Consider the following 20981-nt stretch of genomic DNA (forward strand, 5'->3'; position numbering starts at 1 on the left):
AAGAACACCATGGCAATTCTGACTGGAATGGCATTAAATGGCATTTGTGAAGGACTGACATCTTCATTCAACTATATTAATCAATTAACATATAAAACATATATACTAAATAGGTCCTCTCCCCACTGAAATATCTTGTTCTGTCATTCATTTCCCTTCTACAAAGTTTCACGATTCAGAGTTTTGTTTTCAGTGGTTGTTCCGTGCTCTCATTATGCCTCCTGAAGCATATGTATACATTTTGGCCTGTAGTCCTCTTCTTTCATACAAAACATGGTTTGGTTGTTTGGCATCACCTTTCTCCCAGTTTTTCTTGCCAACCTCATTAGCCTCAGCAGCCTCAGCAGCCCCTCACTCATTTTGTTCAGTTGCTCAAACTTTCCAAATTATTTCCAGCCTCTGGGTCTTTGCATATGGACTACTGTGTACTTCGGCCACTTATCCTTTTGGACTGTTTCAATGCTATTTCTACTGAAGGCCTTCTCTGACCTTTTCCAAATTTAGGTTAGGTTCTCCTTCACAGCACTCTGGTTCTTTTCCATCCTGGCATATGTGTGTTCAGCATGCTGTCCTAACTACAATAAACTTTAGAAAGACTGTGTACTTGTCACCCACATACCTAATACCTGGCATACATACCTGCTCAACAAAGATTATTTTAATACAGTTGTCTATGATTTTAAAGACTGAACTGTATCTGAAGAACAGATCCTCTCAACCAGTTTAATCAGCAAACAGCTCACTTTTAAAGAGAAACAGGAGAATCACTCAAAATGGTCAAAAATACGTAAATGTGTATCAACATCAATAGGAAGGTTACACTCTTGGTACAAAAATAAGACCACTCCTGACTTGAAGAGGGGGTTCTTTACGTTTGCTTCTGAACCATTACTAAAAATGTGTGTCAATAATGCAATGCTTATAGCCAAGATAATGGACTTTAAAAACTAATTATTAATAAAAATATATCAAGTGAAGATAAAAGACATTTAGATCCTTTCAAAGATTCTGTTTTTGATCTCTCCTCACCTTACCCCCACAGACTATAAAGATAAAACTCTTTCTTACATATACTAGTCGTATTACTATTACTTCTCTTATCAGAACAAAAATACAATACACAAAACATACTAGAAATAGTTGGTTCTTTTTAATCAGCTATTGATGGTATAATAAAATAAATTTAAGTGGCACCTAATTTAAACATTTAAAATAGTTCATTGAAGGATAATCTACAACACAATATGTTAAGCCAAATAGTCAAAATAACACCTCTTTTTTTTTTTTTTAAGAAGAAATAAAGGCATGATCAACATTATGACCAGCAATTTGGGTTCATTTGGACACTTATAGATGACTCTGTAGGCATATTGGCAGGCACGATGCTGAAATACAATCCACTTGACTTATAAATAATGGTGAGATAAAAAAAGAAAGCTATACATTTCAGAATTCTCTGAAATTAAAGAAAAATATCCACCAAATATCACAACAGATCTTTTAATGACTAATTTTTTTTTAACATTACAACTGCTGTTTTAGGGAACACTTTGTCTCTTTGAACATTTAACTAAATGTTCAATGCGTTAAATAATTTACAGAGAGAAATAAGTTTTGTGTTCTGTACAAATTAAAGGACCCATGAATATAACCCCCTCCCACCACCAAAGCTCAAATTTGCAATGGTCTCAGCAGAAAATAAACAGTTCACAATTTAAACAGAATTGATAGCATTACAAACGTTTACAGGACTCCTCTCTTATTTTCTTTGAACAACGAAGATTACAATGACAGAACTGAATGATCAGAATGTAAAAATATTTGTGCAAAACTGCATTAATTGTTCTTACCATTCAATAGAGGTAAAACCTATGAACACAATAACAATAATGAAGAAAAACTACATTGAAAGCAATTCTGTTAGATTTCAAACAACATCGATCATAGTATTACTAAACATTAAAAGAAAATGTGGCAACATGAGCAGCAGAAGCAACAAATGATTCGGCAATTATGCCAGCTGAGGAAGCTGACGCTGGAAAATGCCGAAGTGCATCTCCACACCAGCCATCCATCTTACAAGACTGGAGACAACTGTAGGGCTTAAAACTCACTTCAGTGTCTTTATTCTTGAAATTTGTAGATCATAAATGAAATATTTAACAAAGTCCTTTCCCCCCCTCTCAAGGAGTGTTTCTTGCATCACTGGAAATCCTTAAAAGAGTTGAATCATAGACTCTCTGGATTTACCTACACCAATCCATTTAACTGGGAGAGGAAAAAAAAAAATGGTATAAAAATAGTATTAATTCATTTACAATGTTCAATCTTTGAGATTAAAAGATCCCACACTTTTCTCAATGTCACCATTCACTTTTCCCCACTGCATCTTTTGCTATCGTTTTTTCTCTATTAGCAGATTACGCCAATTTCTAAACAGAATGTGCAGTCAACATTCAGCACAGGGCAGCCTGCCTTACCATTTCCTGTTTTCACTGCACAATATTTACAACTATTCAATTCCCAATGATTAGTATAGTAAAATACTGGCCCAAACCAGCAGAGACCTATAGAACCTAAAAGTTCTTTAATCAGAGACCTAACTTGATTAAAGAACCTTTCATCAAGTTCCTAATTAACTAGAAAAGATAAGCATCTTTGATAAATGGATGATACTAAGAGGCCACTGAAGTACCACTCTAACTTTCATAACTCACAAAAAGTAGAAATATCTGGAAAAGAATACTGTTTTCACTTGCACAGCCTGAGAACTTGGCTACTGTACCAGTCTAGGGGAATCTCTAATTGTCTGCACCACATGGGTAAACCTTTATGGAATTTTACAGATGTCATTGTTAAATTCATTGTTGTTTATGTTTCAGAAGATGTTGACTAAGTGCAGTGAGCAGACATGCTTACAAGATTTGATCTCAAGCTGGGAAAGACAGCTAGCAATAAGGAAAAACAAGATTCATGTTTGGAGATGAACCACAAATATAACGAAAAATACAAAATCAGATTAAGTGCATAACAGATTTTATACAGAGGATACTTCCCACTCACTTCACTTTTTGTCTCTGAAATCTCTAACAGTGCAAAAAAAAAAAAAAGGAAAAAGGAAAAAAGCAATGTTTTAAAAGAAAGATTTCACATAATGAGTCATGGCCATAACTTGGTTATGCCTAACTCCTTGGCCAGCTTACATTTGTTTTTTAATAAAGTTTTATTCTTATATTTTTTAAAATTGGATTTCCTATTTTATGTACCTATTATTTCCTAATATCCAGTCAAGAAACTCCCCCAACTCTCAAGGGTGGCTTAACCCGAAATGGAAAATACCAAAAACCATTTCTGGTGGTGGTAAAGACAAAAAGGATTTGTTATTAAGAGGGAGAAAGGAATAAGAATCAGTGTCAGAGGGTAAAAAACAGACTGACAGAGAATTAAAAGCAGGGTCAAAAAGGGCGAGAGGTAAGCTCTTATCTTCAGGCACATGAAGGATTAGAGAAAGATGATTATATTTACTCTAGGGAATAAAATTATTTTATATTTTCCTGGGCATTTGGGCAAATCGTGAGCACTCTATAAAGTAATAATCTGTTTTTTATCCTATTTCAAAAGTAGACAGTTAAGTCAAAAGTAGAAAAAGATAGTTCTTCATAAAATATTTATATTTACCTGGAATTTGAAGCTCATCTTCAATAAATCGAACGTAATTTTGTGCATTAATAGGTAGTTCTTTAAAAGCCCTTGCATTTGATATGTCTGTGTTCCATCCTGGGAGAGTCTTATATTGAACTTCAACTTTATTTAAGACTTCTTGGTTTGCTGAAAGTTAAAGGAATAAGTATATTTGTCCATGGTGTGCACTGCCTATTGTCAAACAACTTTTTGATATATCATAGGTTCACAATCTCTTATACTTAGGGCCAGATACGTTTTGGAATTTAGAATTTTTCAGAATTTAGAGAGGTAAAACAGTGCACCATCTAGTATTTTATAATCAAACATATTTCTGCAGCAACAGGATTATTCACTCTAAGTGGGTAGATTATTAGTTCTAATAACATCAGTTCAAGTCAGGTTTTGCCATCAAATAGTTTTGGTGCCAAATTCACAACTTTCAATTTTTAGAGCTTTTTAGATTTCCACACTATGGATTAGGGATTGTGGATCTGTATAATGGCAGCAATCTCACAGAAAAGGTTGGCATATTTGCCCTCACCTGGGAAATCTATTGTTTTTGTGAATGTATACACAGGCTTTGCTGGAAATTTTCTTCATTATGTCACCTAACCAGTTTCTCTGTATTCCCTAATAGAAACCGAAAGGGTGCTAAAACAAGAACAGTTTCTTTGACGAGAGACAGTATGGTGGATGCTATGGTACACTGTCCAGATTTCCCTCTTTAGGATTCAGACACTCATTCCCCAGCTATGGGAGTACTGCCTGCTGAGAACTCACAGTTCAGAATCTCCCCAGCTGTCTCCCTGGAGCAGCCCATATCCAATGACTTGTCAGTGTTGGGATACAAAGGACCTGACTACTTACCTTAATTAGGGACCACTCTGAAAAACTATTCTAGCCCCAGAGCTCCCCTATGGGATCAGCTAAGGGCTTTTCATGGAACTTCTCTGCAGTTCAACTTCTCCCGCTGCCTAATCCCGCTTCTTCTCTCACTCCCTTACAGATTGCTCAGAGCACCTGCAAACAAACTACCTACATGCACATCTCTATATCAGAGAGTCTGTTTCCCAGGGAACCGAAAGTAAGACAGTTGGTGCCAGGAGTGGTATAAGGAAGAAGGCTCTAAAATGGGACCTTGAAGCTGGATCATGGGCTAGCTGGCTGGCAAGGAGGATCGCTAGTGGCAGACAGAGTATGGATAATCTCGGGCATGTTATAGTAGGGCAACTGTTAAAACTTTCATGGGAGGTGAACTGGGATGCCACGGTAGGAAGTAAAGCACTCGCAATACCTGAAGCACTGAGAAATGAGCACAATGGAACAACGGAATTGAAGGGCTCTAGATGAATGCCATTCACGAACTGGAGAAAGACAATGAAAGGTTACTGAAAACACCTAGAGAGAATCTCATCTCCTACAGCAGAGAGCAGGAAAAGCTGAGGATCAGGCTTAGGACTTAGTCATACAGACAGCAGAGCTCCAGAGAAAGCTGAATTCTCAAATCCAGATCTGGATTTGACAAATCTGATATGACAAGGCCAGATCCTGTTTGAGAAAAAAGTGGGACCCTGAGACTTTGGATGAGACATCGGGTTGAACCCCTAGATTCGCCGATGGCCTGCAGAGTGGCCTACTACTTTCTGTTGAAGACGAAGGCTTCCCTTGGCGTGAGGATGATGCAGAAGCCTCTGCCTTGCAAGGCAGCCTGTGGCCCTGTCAGGGCCTACCTCTATCTCCCCTCCTGACCAGCAAACCATATCTGGGGTCAAGGTACAACGTAAGTTGGCCAAGGATGCACGGGGCCTGCTAAAGGAGGAGATGGACTACATTCTGAAGGATCTGCAGGACTGAGCCAAGATTTACCAGCAGGAGCCAAAGAAGTATGTATGGAACTGGATCCTCAAGGTACTGGATCAAGGGGTCCTGCGAGTGGTGGGATAAAAAGTTCAGTAAGAGTGTATATTGATATGGAAGTTCTCTCCTATGGTCCACGATACGAACGTGACGAAAACATACTGCTAGGAATGTTCTTGGACGCTTAGAGAAAGTGATGAACCACACTCAGTCAGAACTGTTTGTGAGAGATGATAGAAGAAGGAATCAAAAGACTCAGAGGGGCTTCTCCTTCCAGCCATGATGGAGTACATGGTTCTAGACTAACTTTTCCAGCATAAATAACTGTAAAACTGGACAAAATATACGACAACTCTTTCCAGGCAGTGGTCAATAAGCAGCACAAACTGTGGTTTCCAAGAGAAAGAAAACTCGTAAGCAATTCCCGAAACTACTCAACTCTCTGCCTAGGGACAATTTCCTGATCAATGAAAGTCAGGACCCTGGAGTCAGTAGAGAATGGTGGTCCCACTGACCTGAGAAGGCAGATATCAGATTTCAGGGAAGCTGAAGTAGCTAGAATCCTCAAGGTTAAGCGTCAGACAGGAGGGAGCTATACAGACAGAGAGGGTACCTCCCCCAGAAGTCTGTGTGAAAGTCCTGTGGCTAAAGTTCAACCATACATGCAAAGAATGGGACTGTGGGAGGCTTACCAGATAGCAGTTGTCACAGAGTTGAGTGGGACAAAGATTCTAGAGGTCAAGCAGTGCTGGTAAAAGGGAAGGAACAGGGTACACTGGAGCTCCAGCACTGCCAGATTGGAGAGATCTCTTTATACCTTGTTAACTCTCCTGGCATCCAGCTGAGACAAAAGAAAGGCTGTTCATTAAAAGTAAAAACCATACTTTAGATTGAAATCTACTACAGACTCCCCCCTCAACACCCCAACAAAGCCCTAAAACCAGGCTCTGCCAAGATCCACAGAGGAGACAATTTGGAGACTGTATCACACTAGGTTAGAGATTTGGGAAACACCTTGGGCTCTCCACATAACTATACTAACAAAGCATAAAACCAAGCTATATAAAGTTCAGGATGATCAGCCAGTAATTCAGCTGTCCCCTAAAACAAGAACTAATACTCTTCAGAGTAAGACAACAGAATCCAAGTCTCTACAACACATTACCCACAATGTCCAATATTCAACCCAAAGTCATTAGACACAGAAACAGTGATCCACAATCAAGGAAAAGAATAGTCAAGGGAAACCAAACTGGAGATGGTCCAGATGTTAGCTAACAAATAATGACTTTGAACATGTTTCTAAGAACTTGCAGCTCTCCTCAATTCCCAAGGACTGGTCACGAAACCTACCAGCCTACCAAGTTCCATTAAGCTAGTCAATACTCCTTCATTTGACATATTTCTAGTCTTATAGGATGACTAAACAATTTAACAGTTTCTATTTCTGGATGCTGGAAACATTTATGGAAATTCCTGAGTAACTGAAGAAATCATACAACTAAAGATACGCCTGAAAAAACACATTGCCTCAAGTAGGAAATCTCCCTACATCCATCCACTTTAGACACAGAATAGAAGTTAGAAAAAAATCATTCCTGTGGCTTGAAGGACATAGTGGGTTAACGAATTAAGAGCCTGCTTACCCTGACAAGCAGGGCTCTTTTCTCCTGTCTCACATTTCTCAAGGAAGGGAGGAATGCCTACAGAGAGGTTAGTTTCAAAATAGGGACGATAAGATTCCGGAGCAGCATAACTGGGCTCAGTGGTACCACGTTTCTTCTTTCCTATTTTAAGTTTGAGCACATGCTTGCTGCGACCCAGCACCCAAATGCATAGCAGCTACGAAACAAATGCTAGTAAGTGAATGTACTTGCACTATTCACAAAGGGCATATCAAGTCTGTAGCTATATATCATAAGTTATACAGAAGAGCTTTATGAATTGCTCTAATACATACACCTAATAATACTCTTTATACACAGCCTAAAAAAAAGAGTACCTGGGAAATGAGGTATAATTTCACCATCTAACTTGTATGCAACTCCAACTTTGATTTCCGTAAACATGTCCAAAATATCCAATTTGGTAAGTGCCAACCTAATTTTGGAAGAAAAGGCGACGTTAAAATAGCAAATTCTTAAAGGCCCTAACAACCAACTTGATAAGGGAGTAAAGGAAAATTCATACAAAGTTAACAGTTCCAAAGCAATTCTGAAAACTGGTTAGGATTATATTTTAAAGCATGCCACACATAATACACTACAGGGCAATATACTGATGTAATTTTTCCTCATAATAAAAACAATGACTTAACTGATCTACTAGTGGGTTACTTTTCTAATAATTATAGTAGATTTTCACTCTCTGATAGATCCACATCCTCTTGCTTAGTTTCTCAGGATCAACCAACACATATCCACAGAGGGCTGCCTGGAGTAAAGGATGCATCTTATGGCTGTGGGACACAGCAAAACTGACTCTTCCACATGGATGACAAGATACATGTACATTTACACATATGCTATCAATCCTCATTTCTTCACTCTCCTTACCATCAATTCCACCCTTCTGGTCAGAAATTGTCAAAGGAGAGTGAGGAAACCACATCAAGGACCTCTTCATGATACATCAAAATCTCCCAATAAACTGACTGAAAAACAGAGTTTTACAGGAAAATCTATAGAAATTAGATAAAACACTAGGTTTGAGATTCTTGCCCACAGATTACTTTTTTATCCTTTATTCTGTTATTTGCTAGAAATTAAGTGTAATTAATACAAACATGAATACATTTTTACACTTACTTATGTGTACGTGTTAATAATAACCTACAGAGCATTTTTAGTGTGCCATGCAGCATGCTATGTGCTCTCATCTAGTTTTCAAAATACCCTTTTGAAGTAGATAGTACTATTATCTAGATTTTAAAGGTGATGAAAAAGGCACAGAAAGATCAACTTGCCCAAAGTCACACAGTATAACGCATGGATCTGAGATTTGAATCCAGAAGTCAGATGTCTCTCAAGCTCATCCATTAAACCACTGTTATACTGCCTCCCCTCTGCATATATACTCTATGTTACTCCATCTATCTATCTACCTACCTTTCTACCTGCCTATCTTACTTCCCTCTATACTTATACGCATGTAAGGGTATCACGATTCTTTTCTCCCAACCTTGGATATCCAGGAAAAAAACCTGGGGTCCCTCTCCTTATGTACCCTTCCCCTATATCTTGGTCCACTTCTACCCTGAACTGCAATTTCATTTGGAGTCTAAAGAGTGAAATTTTTCTATTAGTGCACTACCTCTAGTGTGCACTCCACAAAGTTTAACCTGTGGTCATGAACTGTCATTTATGAAATAAATGTTTCTAAGAATACTCACGCAGTAAATCCATTAATCATATGAGCATATTTGAGCAAAACAAGGTCCAACCAGCCACACCGCCTTTTCCTTCCAGTAGTTACACCAAACTCTCTACCCCTTGTTTGTAATAATTCTCCAATTTCCTAAGGAACAGAAAATAAAACCTTAGGACTAGAATAGCAATGCTCTAAATCTAGTAGAATTATACCTAAGATCATATAACAAGTCAAAGTTTCTTAGAGATAAACATCTTTCAGAAAATAAGTAAGTTGAAGATAGAATTCCATAGAGATGATAGATTTTATGTGAGGGAGGCATTATTTGAGATAGATCCACTTTTGGCTTCACTTTTTACCACTATTTTAAAACCAAGAACATTTTTTATGTTATGTTACATTAAATGCTGCATATTAAAAACTAAGTTGTCAGTAAGTATTTATTAAAATAGATAAGTTAGGTCAATTTGTTCTAAGGACTTTAGTTTCATGACTTTCCTGAAAACCATAAGGCAAACTCTCACCTAGTAGTTGCTATCACAATGTCCTTTTGAAGAGAATTGAGGTTGAAAACAATGCTCAAAGTTCTAAGCTACAGCCACTCCCTACAACCTAATTTTCCCATCTATGATCTATCTGTTCCTTAATTTACACCTTTCTGTTTAAAACCATCATTTCATTACCTCACATATTCTGACATAATTACAATTAATAGGTTGCTCTATCAGGTTTGAATTCCAGCCTTGTCTATCTGTGTGGCCTTGGGCAAGTTACTTCAGCTCTCCATGCCTCAGTTTCCCCATGTGTAGAATGGGGATGGTAATAGCACCCAGCTCCCAGAGTTGCTGTGAGGACCCAAAGAGCTTCTAAGTTTACAGCAATTAAGCAGTGCCTGGCCCGAAGTCACCACCAAGTAAGTGTCGGCTATGATTAGACAATGTCTAGAGATCATTTTCCTCAATCGACTCCTAATAAGCTCTTGGTGAAAGATAGTTGTTATTTTTAGCTTCTTTCTCCTCTACCATCTTAATACCCTTCATAAACCCACCTGTCACTTAGCCTTGCAATTACAATTACCTTTAAGCACCCACTAATCCCTCCCCTTTTGTTGTCAATCTGCTGCCACTAACAATAAAGGTGTATATAATTTTCTTTAATGTTGCTCTGATTACTCTTGCAAATTAAGTGAAATGCACAGAAGATAATAATTCATTAAGGGAAAAAAAAGCATGATTTTTTTATTTTAAAACTTCTAAATTAGATATACTGAGAAATAGGCTCACATTGTCTTGCTCTGTAGGAAAGGCACCAATACCAACTCTAGTTGTATAAGCTTTCACAACTCCATACACTTCTCCAACATTTTGAGGGGGCATACCCAAGCCAGTACAAACACCTCCAACTGTACAGTTCGAAGAGGTTACAAAAGGGTAAGTTCCTAAAAATAGAAACAAATAGTAAAATATACACAAATGATAGACATTATTTTAAAAATTCTGCATTTGAGTATATTCTAGGTATTTGAGAATATAACTGTAACCGCCCTTTCAAAGCCTCGATGTTTTATTCCTGATTCCTTTTGTCTGTAGAGAGATAAAAACATAGGTGGTTAAGCTACAGCTGTAGTGCTTATACTAGAGAGGCTCCTTGAGTACATGCAATTACTCAGCTCTGTCTGGTAGGCACTCACCTAATAGACTGCTAAATAATTTAATGCCAAAACTCTGGTGTTATTCTACTATGCAGACTTATATATATTTTAACACTCTCCTGTTAGTTTAAAGCAAATTTATTTTACTCCCCTGATACAAATATTAAGGTGCACCAGCAACCTGGAGTGACAACAGTACACTAAGAATTTTGTGGTATTCGGCATTTTCTGACCTTTTTATCTGTCTTCAGGGAATAATCCCAGAAACGACAAGAGTAAGCAAAGAGTGGTGTACTTCCCCCGCTCCCCAAACCCTGGCCCCAAGATCCTCTTCATACTTAAACTATTCACTATGCTAATTAGACACTGCTTTCTTTCCAGATTGGATAGGCATATTATGGTATCAAAAATACATATCTACTATACAGAAATACACTTTAATTGGCTTACTTGGAGTCAAAAGCCAATGAAATGCCAGTAAGAGCTGAGAACAATCAGATTTATCCTGAAAGATCATGTTTAGATGAAAAGGCCAACGAATTAGGCCAAGAAAGGCAGCAGTTTGAAGACAATACCATTAACTTTTTGAAGATGGAAGAAATGCTCTAAATCCACTCAGAATCTCACGTCCAGGGAGTCAATTAAACAGACTTCCATAGATCTTAGAATGTGCATGTTTAATAACAATGTATATTAGCTTTTGATTTTTTAAAAAAGGCTGAATTAAAGGTCCTTTCAAAGGATTCATCTAATCATCTTACAGTTCCAAGGAAATGAGGTCTGGAATTGAACCATAAAGCAAACAACAACAAAAAAATCACAGTTTATAAAAACCCAAACCCACTGACCCAAATAGTGATTTCATTTTTCTAATGAACTGCAGAACTTAACACAAAATATTCCTTTTTTAAAAAAAAGGGTTAGTATAAGATGACAAAGTTTCATCATTCCTGAATATACAAGCGAAAAGCCTTATTTTAAAATCCTTTAATGCTAATGTTAATTATTTATATCTTAAGCAACTTAGGACTCAGTTAAGCTCCCCATAAGTCGTATCTCACTTACCAAAATCAATATCTAGTAGTGCTGCGTTCGCACCTTCTACCAAGATTTTCTTTGGTGGCCCATGTAGAGCCTCGTACAGGAAATAAACTCCATCTCTCACCATTGGTTTAATCCTTTCCATATAACTCTATATACAAAGAAAAAACCAAGTTCAACGTATACTAATAAATTTACAATGAAACCAATACGAGTAAAAATTACCTGACTTTGACAGTGAAAACTGACCAATGCAAAGTAGAAAGGGATTGGTGATGGTGCTCACCCTACTGCAACATTTGGATTGGCTTTGGTCTCTCATGCTGATTCTCCAGAACCAGAAAAGAGATACTATTTCAAGAAAAGTAGAGATACAACGAAATTCAAAGGTTCTATTTTTTTTTTTTTTTTTTTTTGCGGTACGCGGGCCTCTCACTGTTGTGGCCTCTCCCGTTGCGGAGCACAGGTTCCGGACGCGCAGGCCCAGCGGCCATGGCTCACGAGCCCAGCCACTCCGTGGCACGTGGGATCTTCCCGGACCAGGGCACGAACCCATGTCCCCTGCATCGGCAGGCAGACTCTCAACCACTGTGCCACCAGGGAAGCCCCAAAGGTTCTATTTTAACCTCACTGCAAATAATGATGACAATCTTCTAAATAGCCAAGTACTCATACTTCATAAACCAGCTTTCAGGAAAATAAACAAGAACTGAATATATGACATTATGCTTTTATATTTTGTAGGTATTAGAAAAGCAGAAGTTATAGCCCATATAACCATAAGCTGCATCAAGGTTTTTCTCAAAATGTGGTGAAGGCCACAAGTGACACTGCCAAGCATGTAAGTATCAATAATTGACTACTAATATTCTTTTCCCATTGTATTCCATTACAGTAAAATACCTTAGCAGTATTACTAGTAGATAATATCAAATACTAACATACACACAAACATGATAAAACTTTCTCAAAACACGTTTAAAGTATTAATAATACTGCTTAATTTTAGGAATTCAATTAAAAATATAATATAAACAAGAGTTTCCCCAAAGCTTATAGTATAACTACAATAAAATCTAGTTTCAACCATGTTTAAATATTTAGCCAGACTAGTATGGAAATTCCAGGATCCACTCATGAACTCACCTGAGTATGTTATACCTATTGATGAAAATATAATTCCCCCCTTGGCTCTAGTCCCCAATCTCATGCTTCTTCCTGTTTTAGTCCTTTTTTTTAATGCCTGAAATGACCGTACCATTCATCACAACCCTTGTTCCTTAAAGTCTTGGTTCAACATATAGTAGTCCCCCCCTTACCCTAGGGGGATAGGTTCCAAGACCCCCAGGGGATGCCTGAAACCTCAGACAGTACCAAACTGTATACATACTGTGTTTTTTCCTGTACATACATACCTATGATAATGTTTAATTTACAAATTAGGCACAGTAAGAGATTAACAACAATAACCAATAATAAAATAGAAAAATTATGACAATATACTGTAATAAAAGTTATATAAATATGGCCTCTCTCTCCCTCAAAATATCTTACTGTACAAATTTAATGTCTTTTTCATCCTAGGCACTTATCATGCATTGTTATACTTTTGCAGTTTGATGTTCAAGAGCAAAACTAGCATAAATTTCTTCTTCCTTCTTCACAATTTCATAGAAGAAGATTCATTCCTACTGTAGACCTTACCAACTCAGCATATGATTTTCTCTCTTTCCTGATTGAGTTGAGAACTTTCACCTTCTCACTTAAAGGAAGCACTGTGTGGCTTCTCTTTGGTGTATCCAAATTGCCAGCATCACAACTCTTGTGCTTTGGGGCCGTTAGTAAGTAAAATAAGGGTCACTTGAATATAAGCACTGTGATACCACGACAGTCAATCTGATAAGTGAAATGGCTGCTAAGTGACTAATGGGTGGGATGCATTGGACATCTTGGGCAGGATGGAGCAGAACAGCAAGAGATTTCATCACACTACTCAGAAATTCTCAAATTTAAAACTTATGAGTTGTTTTGCAGTTGACCATGGGAAACTGAAACCATGAAAAGTGAAACCAAGGATAAGGGGGAAATATTGTTTATCACCTATTAAGAATCTTTTCACCTAATTCTGGTCATTATTATTCACCTACTTTACTTTCATTCAGAACATGTATAAAATATAATTGAAAAGATATACCTGTACTTTAGCACGTAAATATTTCCAAGTTGCTAGTAATAAATTTAAAATATTTGTTGCATGACAGAATGAAAACAAAATGGCAGTCTATTCCAAGCGACAATCCATACACTGAAATCCAAATACTTAACATTTACAATGTTCCTTGGAGGTCATTTTTTTTTTTAGAAATTCAGTGAGTGGCTAGACCTAAGGCCTGCAACAATTCTAAAATGACACATCAGGTATGTAAATTCCTATTCAGTTCTGGAATTGATGTCACACTTATTTAAGAGTGACAATCAGACACACGAGAAGCAGCTTGAAACTCACCAAAGATTTTGGAAGAATGGAAGGGTGGAGAGGATAGGCAATTTGACTACCGGCGAACTCAGGCACCAGCTGTGGGCCTGATCTTTGGCCAATTACCTTACTTGTCTCTTAAGAGTACGGTGCTAAAGAAACTGACCCTATGGGGTAACAGTCCTAAATGGGCTGGTTCGTTTTAAAAGTTATCATCTCTTACTTGTCCCTTTGTTGATCTATCCCCCAAATTCCTATGAGTGATTTTTATATGATACAAAGCTCGTCTTTTTTTCTGCTCAAAAATTATTCAATAGCTAAACTCCCTATCACTGCATATAAGGCCAGCATAAGACCTATGATTTGCTCCCTACTTGTCTAATTTTATTTTCAGGTACTTTATTCTTGCTCCCTGCTCCCCACTCAATATTTTGTTTAAGCTACATCATGTAAAGTTACTCAAACATGCCACATCCTTTTAGGCTATATGCTTTTAAACTTAAAATTACAAATTCACTTCACCATTTCTTATCTATAATACTTTATACGGATCTGTGTGGCACTTACTAACCACATGTTTTTCAACCTTATATTTTCAGTTCCTAATACAAAGACTGAATGAATGAAAGATCTAGATGCCAATTTGGCAAACGAGTTTTAAAAAGGACATTATAAATGTCAGAAAGCATTACCTTGAGTTTTTGTAATTCACCTTCAATGTCTATTTCCAGCGTGGGGTATATAGATTTGTACTGGTTAGCCAAAACTTTGAACCTGAAAATTACAGATAAATCAAGACCTCAGCTCTGTTTAAAAATATTCTGAATAATTTCATTTGATTCAAATGGTTTCTGGAGATAAGTGGTCTTAATAACAATCCCCAAACTGAAGTTACACTCTGAGAAATAGAATCTAATAAAGGAGATCAGTCATATGAATAAATGATACACTCAAAATATTTTTTACTGATAGGGATATCAACAATATAATTAAGGTGAGGGGTGGGAGGAGGAGGGAATGACTGAAATCTGTAACCACAAGACTTAAATCGAATTAACTATATTGTACTGCATGAAAGACAAAAGGGGACGGTCTAAAATGACGCTTTTAAGAGAGACAGAGGCAGGCGTTAGCAATTTGTCTCCAATATTCTTAGTGGAGGTGTCCCAACAGTGCAGACAGACAAACTGCTGACTGAAAATGGATACAGCGAGTGATCTCTGATGCCATCTGTTATTAGATGTGACCAACTAACGCCTCATCACTGAGTCACCGTACAGTTTTCGGATGATTATCAGGTTTCCCATGGAGATTTTTTCTACAGAGATTAAGTGTCAATGGGGCATTTCTATTTTTCAAGGTGAGCTTGATACGCAATAGTTCACCAGTACCTGAGAGCCTAATTATTTCCCGGTGGGAGGACACAACAGAGTCTTTGGACCTGAAAATCCGAGGACCCTAGGCTGTGGTGACCCCACCACAGCACTGCCACATCCCCCTGGAAGCATCTCTATTTCTCAGTAAAACATTCCAAACTCCAATCCTTAAATATAATTTTGGCTTTGTCTTTTTGTGGTACTGACATGATATCAACATTATGTTGTTTTCGTGAAGTTAATTTCAAATTAAGGACCAATTCAAATGTAATAAAAAAAACTTTAATATTTCAAATGAAACAAAAAAGCCAACTACCACTACTCAACTAGAATACTGATTTTTATCAATTTGCATATTGGGTTTTAAAAATCCTAAAAATCCATTTGCTCTTTCCATTTTGAAATGCAAGGTAGTTACCTCTCAGAGAAGCCATCAAAGTCAGAAACAAGATCACACATCCTGAGTCCACTCCGAGCAGCTTTGGAAGAATAAACTGGGCCAATGCCCTTTTTTGTGGTACCCAAACTTTAAAATAAATCAAAACAAGCTCTGAGTTAGAAAAGAAAGATGCAGTTCTTATGGTCAGATCATCACAAAGAATGAAATTTTTATGCTATTTCCTTTAAGTTTATTTTCACAGTCTTATTGATTTTCTCTGAAATCTAAAAAGGATATCCTAATAGTTATTTTTCTTAAACTTCTGGCCTAGAATTTAAACAAAAAAGACTAGATATGCTTAAACTGCACATACACACACACACACAAAAACATACTTTTTTCCTGCTTGTTCTTGTCTCTGTTGTTCCTGGATACCATCAGCCGCTTGATGAAAATCAAATACTGAGGGAGAAAAAACAAAATCATTTGTTGCTGAGACAAAAGTAATACAGGAAAGCAACATATATTGCATTTTAAATTACTGAAGTTATAAATTCCTTAAGCCTAATTTCTTTATGACAAGTTGAATGGATACATTTTAAAAAGCAACAATAATGGTGGGAGTGAAGATTATAATGCTAACTGGTATATTAATATGAAAATATGCCTGATCATTCATTTCTATATATTGCAATCTATTCTATTTTTAAAAATGAGTCCTTAAGAGAGTAATTCTGGAGTACCCTACCCTACAATTCTATAAATCTCAGTTTACTAAGATATCCTCTTGAAGTTCTGGACTCCAGAAATCTAGGGATTATGTTAATTATCTCCCTCTTCCTCACTGGTCCCAAGCTTCCATCACCTCTCACTAAAGCTGTAGCCTCCTAATGAGTGTACCTATTTCCACTCTTGGACACCTCTAATTCCTACCTTTTAATGCAGCCACAGTCATATTTCCAACACACAGATATATCACCACTGTTGTCTTTAAAACTCAGTATCTTTCTTATGCTTAAAAGGAAAAGACAAAACTATTTTACATGCGCTCCTTGTATAGTCTGCCCTTTCATCTTACACTATGCTCTGCCCCCTTTCTGCCCTCCCATACCATCATATAGGCATTCTTTTAAGTCCTTGGCTCCAAGGCATATGATTTTCCTGTCTGAATACGCCTCTATGCCTTGTCTCTCTTCTCTCTCCCTCTTCTTCTCCCCTTCCCTCTCTGTACTGTCTTCCCCGAGACTACACGAATTTACATTCCCACCAACAGTGCACAAGGGTTTCCTTTTCTCCACATCCTCACCAACACTTGTTATCTCATCTTTTTTTTTTTTTTTGCGGTACGCGGGCCTCTCACTGTTGTGGCCTCTCCCGTTGCGGAGCACAGGCTTTGGACGCGCAGGCTCAGCGGCCATGGCTCACGGGCCTAGCCGCTCCGCGGCATGTGGGATTTTCCCGGACCGGGGCACGAACCCATGTTCCCTGCATCGGCAGGCGGACTCTCAACCACTGCGCCACCAGGGAAGCCCATATCTCTTGTCTTTTTGATGACATTCTGCCAAGTGTGATTACCTCATTGTGATTTTGATTTGTACTTTCCTAATGATTAGTGATGTTGAGCACCTCTTCATGTACCTGTTGGTGATCTTTAATGTCTTCTGTGGAAAAATGTATGTTCAGTTCCTGTCCTTTTTTAAATTGTTTTCTTTTTCTCTTGTGTTGTATGAGTTCTTTATATATTTTAGATATTAACCCCTTATCAGATATATGATTTGCAACTATTTCTCCATTCTGTAGCTTGCCTTTTCATATTGTTGATGGTTTCCCTTGCTGTACAAAAGTTTTTTAGTTTGATGTAATCCCATTTGATTATTTTTGCTTTTTTTGCCTTTGCTTTCAGTGTTAAATAAAAAAAATCATTACGAAGACCAGTGTTATGGAGTTTACCATCTATGTTTTCTTCTAGTTTTATGGTTTCAGGTCTTAGATTCAAGTCTTTAATCTCATTTTGAGTTAGTTTTCGTGTATAGCCTAAGATAGTGGTCCAGTTTCATTCTTTTGCATGTAGCACTCTAATTCTCCCAACACCATTTATTGAAGACTGTCCCTTCCCCACTGTATATTCTTGGCTCCTTTGTTGTAAATTAATTGAATACATATGTATGGGTTTATTTTGGAGCCCCTTATTCCATTCCATTGATCTGTGTGTCTGTTTTTATGCCAAAGCCATACTGTTTTTTAAATGACTATAGCTTTGTAATATAATTTGAAATCAGGAAGCATAATGCCTGCAGCTTTATTCTTTCTCAAGATTGCTTTGGCTATTTTGGGTCTTTTGTGGTTCCACAAAAACTTCACAACTGTTTGTTCTATTTCTGTGGAAAATGCCATTGGAATTGCACTGAATTCCAATGTAACTGAACACACTGAATCCCAAATGCACTGCATCTGTACAGTGCTTTGGGTGGTACGAACATTTTAACATTAATTCTTCCAATCCATAAGCATGGAATATCTTTCCATTTATTGGTTTTTTCTTCAGTATCTTTCATCACTGTCTTATAGTTTTCAGTGTACAGGTCTTTCACCTCCTTGGTTAACAGAGTACCCTTTTCAGGTACTAGAAGGCTCTGTATAATAAGGTACATGCTGATTAAAGGAGTAAAATATGTGTATACCATTTGTGCCACACCTTCTATATTACGTGGTATGTTAAAATGTTTACTTTTTTCTATGACATGGATTCTAAACCTTGGCCAGTAGATCGCTATTATATACTATAACGATTAGTTCATCACGATGTTCCTATTTTGGTACCCAGCCTAGCCTTTCTCATCTACGTTTGAGAGGCCAGAAGAGTTCTTAAGAGCTGTTTCACTAAACTCAGACTTTGCAAATCAGTTAGGACAAGATTGAGACCTTGGAGTACGCCATTTCTTTTGAATAAAAAAGCATTTGCATTTCAGCATGTTTTATTTTTTATGTTCAAAGAAGTTACAGAGGCAACTGGCAAATCACAAATAGTTGTTGGAGAGCAGGTGAGCCAAGTACCTTGCCGTAGAGCTAATGTTTTCTTAGGTTTTTCTAGGTTCCAGGAAGCTAAGAGTACAATCAGAATCATCACTTTCATGAAGCTTCATCATGGCGTGGAGCCTTAAGACCACAACTACTGTTTTTGAAAGAACAGTCTTTGTCTAAAGTTGCTCGAATATCTCTTCCATTCTCTACAGCCTAGATACTGAAAACACAAAATGCCACCTTGGGGATTCAGTCTAATTTTTTTAATTAAAGATAATTGTGTACCTTCAGTAATTAAGTTTTATTAACACCACCTTATTGTTTTTTAATTATCAGAGTTAAGTTTTATTAACACTATTTTTATACTGTATTAAAGTGTCCAGTGTGAGCCTCAGGACATGTAATATCCACTTTGCTTGCTTCTCACACCTTCTCAGGTCTTTTTTAAGTTTTTTTTTTTCTTTTAATATGACCACTTTAAGTCACAATACAGTATTGTAATCTATAACCTCAAGATTGTACAGCATATCTCTAGAGCTTATTCATCTTGCATCTCCTTCAGGTTTTTACTCAAATGTCATCTTCTCAGTGAAACCTCCCTGGCCACTTTATCTAAAATTATAGTTCCCCACCCACCTCCTCCAAACGCCTGACACTACCGGTCTCCTTTCTCCGATTTACTTTTTCTCCTCAGAACGTATCACTATATACCATGGTACATTACATACCTGTGCTCCCTACTATAGCTCCATTAAGGGACTTTTATCTTTTCTACTGCTGAATCCTCAGTGCCCAACACCACACCTGATATAGAGTAAGCTTCCGATAGCTGTTGAATCAAAGGACAGACACCCAGCAAACTTTGGATTTCAAATGCTTAAAAAAATTTTAAACTCTCAGTCATTTCTCAGGTCTCTTCCTCAATAAACATCTCTTATATTAAAATTTTGTTATGAGATTCAATGGGAAGGGGCACAATTATGATGCAATAGATAGTTCTTTGCATACTTGCTTAAGTATGCTAATGTAAAGAACTGGCCAACAACTTAGTCATTTTTAAATTTCTTTAAAGGAAAATTGATTGTTTAAAGCAAAAATATTAGCAATGTATTGTGGAGTTTATAAAAGGGTAGACATGAAATGTATGACAATAATAACACAAAGGACTTTACAAGGAAATGCAAGCATTTTGTTGTAAGGACCTTAGGTTAAATGTTACATTATTTTAAGGTAGATCATGAGAAATTTAAAGATGCAGACTATAAACCCTAGAGCAACTTCCAAAATTCATAAAACAAGAGGTATAGCTCATAGGCTAATAGTGGAGATAATATTTAAAATATCAAATCCCAAAGAAATCAGGAAAGAAGAAAAAAAACAAATAGAAAACAATGGGCAGATATAAATTCAACCATACTGCTAATTAGCTGTACTAGAAGTAAATGGTCAAAACATTCCAATTAAAAGGCACATTGTCACAATGAATAAAAAGCAAGGCCCAAATACATCTTGTCGACAATAAATAAGCCATAAATATAAAGATATAAATAGATTAAAGATTATTAGAGGATGGAAAAAGATACACTAATCTTAAGAAAGCTCTAGTGGCTGTATTAATATCAAAGTAGACTTCAGAATAAGAAATATCACCATAAATAAAGAGGACATTTCATAATGATGAAAGAGCTAATTCATCAAAAACATAATTTTAAATATACATGCACCTAACAGCTTCAAAGCACACAAAGCAAAAACTTACAGAGTTGAAAAGAAATTAATAGACAAATCCACAATTATTGTTGGAGGTTTTTAACATGCCTCTCAGTAGCTGACAGAGCAAGTAATAGAAAATCACTTAGGATACAGAAGATCTGAACAATGCTATCTTCCAATTTGATTTAATTGACATTCAAAGAACACTACTCAACAAGAACAGAGCACATATTCTAAATGCATGTAGAACATTAATCAACACAGGCCACATAATGGGTCATAAAACAAATCTCAACACATTTTAAAAGGCTAAGATTGTACAGAGTATATTCTGTCTACCACAAAATTAAATTAGAAATAAATAATAGAGAGAAATCAGGAAAATCTTCCAATATTTAGAAACATAAACATCAT

General features: G+C 36.9%; 1 protein-coding gene across 2 annotated transcripts in view; it reads right to left on the reverse strand.

Annotated features, from left to right (window-relative positions):
- Positions 1 to 1128: 1128 nt before the first annotated feature.
- The window catches only part of ADSS2 (adenylosuccinate synthase 2), a 40255-nt gene continuing 20402 nt past the window's right edge, over positions 1129 to 20981 (reverse strand). Inside the window, exons 5-13 of one of the 2 annotated variants that reach the window (XM_065872544.1) lie at positions 16229 to 16295; positions 15873 to 15980; positions 14771 to 14852; positions 11627 to 11753; positions 10194 to 10348; positions 8933 to 9057; positions 7544 to 7641; positions 3679 to 3828; positions 1129 to 2268 (exon numbers count right to left, since the gene is read on the reverse strand). In XM_065872544.1, coding sequence (XP_065728616.1) covers positions 2216 to 2268; positions 3679 to 3828; positions 7544 to 7641; positions 8933 to 9057; positions 10194 to 10348; positions 11627 to 11753; positions 14771 to 14852; positions 15873 to 15980; positions 16229 to 16295 — 965 coding nt within the window. In that variant the 3' untranslated portion in view covers positions 1129 to 2215. The remainder of the gene's footprint in view (positions 2269 to 3678; positions 3829 to 7543; positions 7642 to 8932; positions 9058 to 10193; positions 10349 to 11626; positions 11754 to 14770; positions 14853 to 15872; positions 15981 to 16228; positions 16296 to 20981) is intronic. The other variant, XM_065872549.1, reaches the window with a different exon arrangement.

Source organism: Phocoena phocoena, chromosome 1 (genome assembly GCF_963924675.1).
Source record: "Phocoena phocoena chromosome 1, mPhoPho1.1, whole genome shotgun sequence".
NCBI classification, from domain to species: domain Eukaryota; kingdom Metazoa; phylum Chordata; class Mammalia; order Artiodactyla; family Phocoenidae; genus Phocoena; species Phocoena phocoena.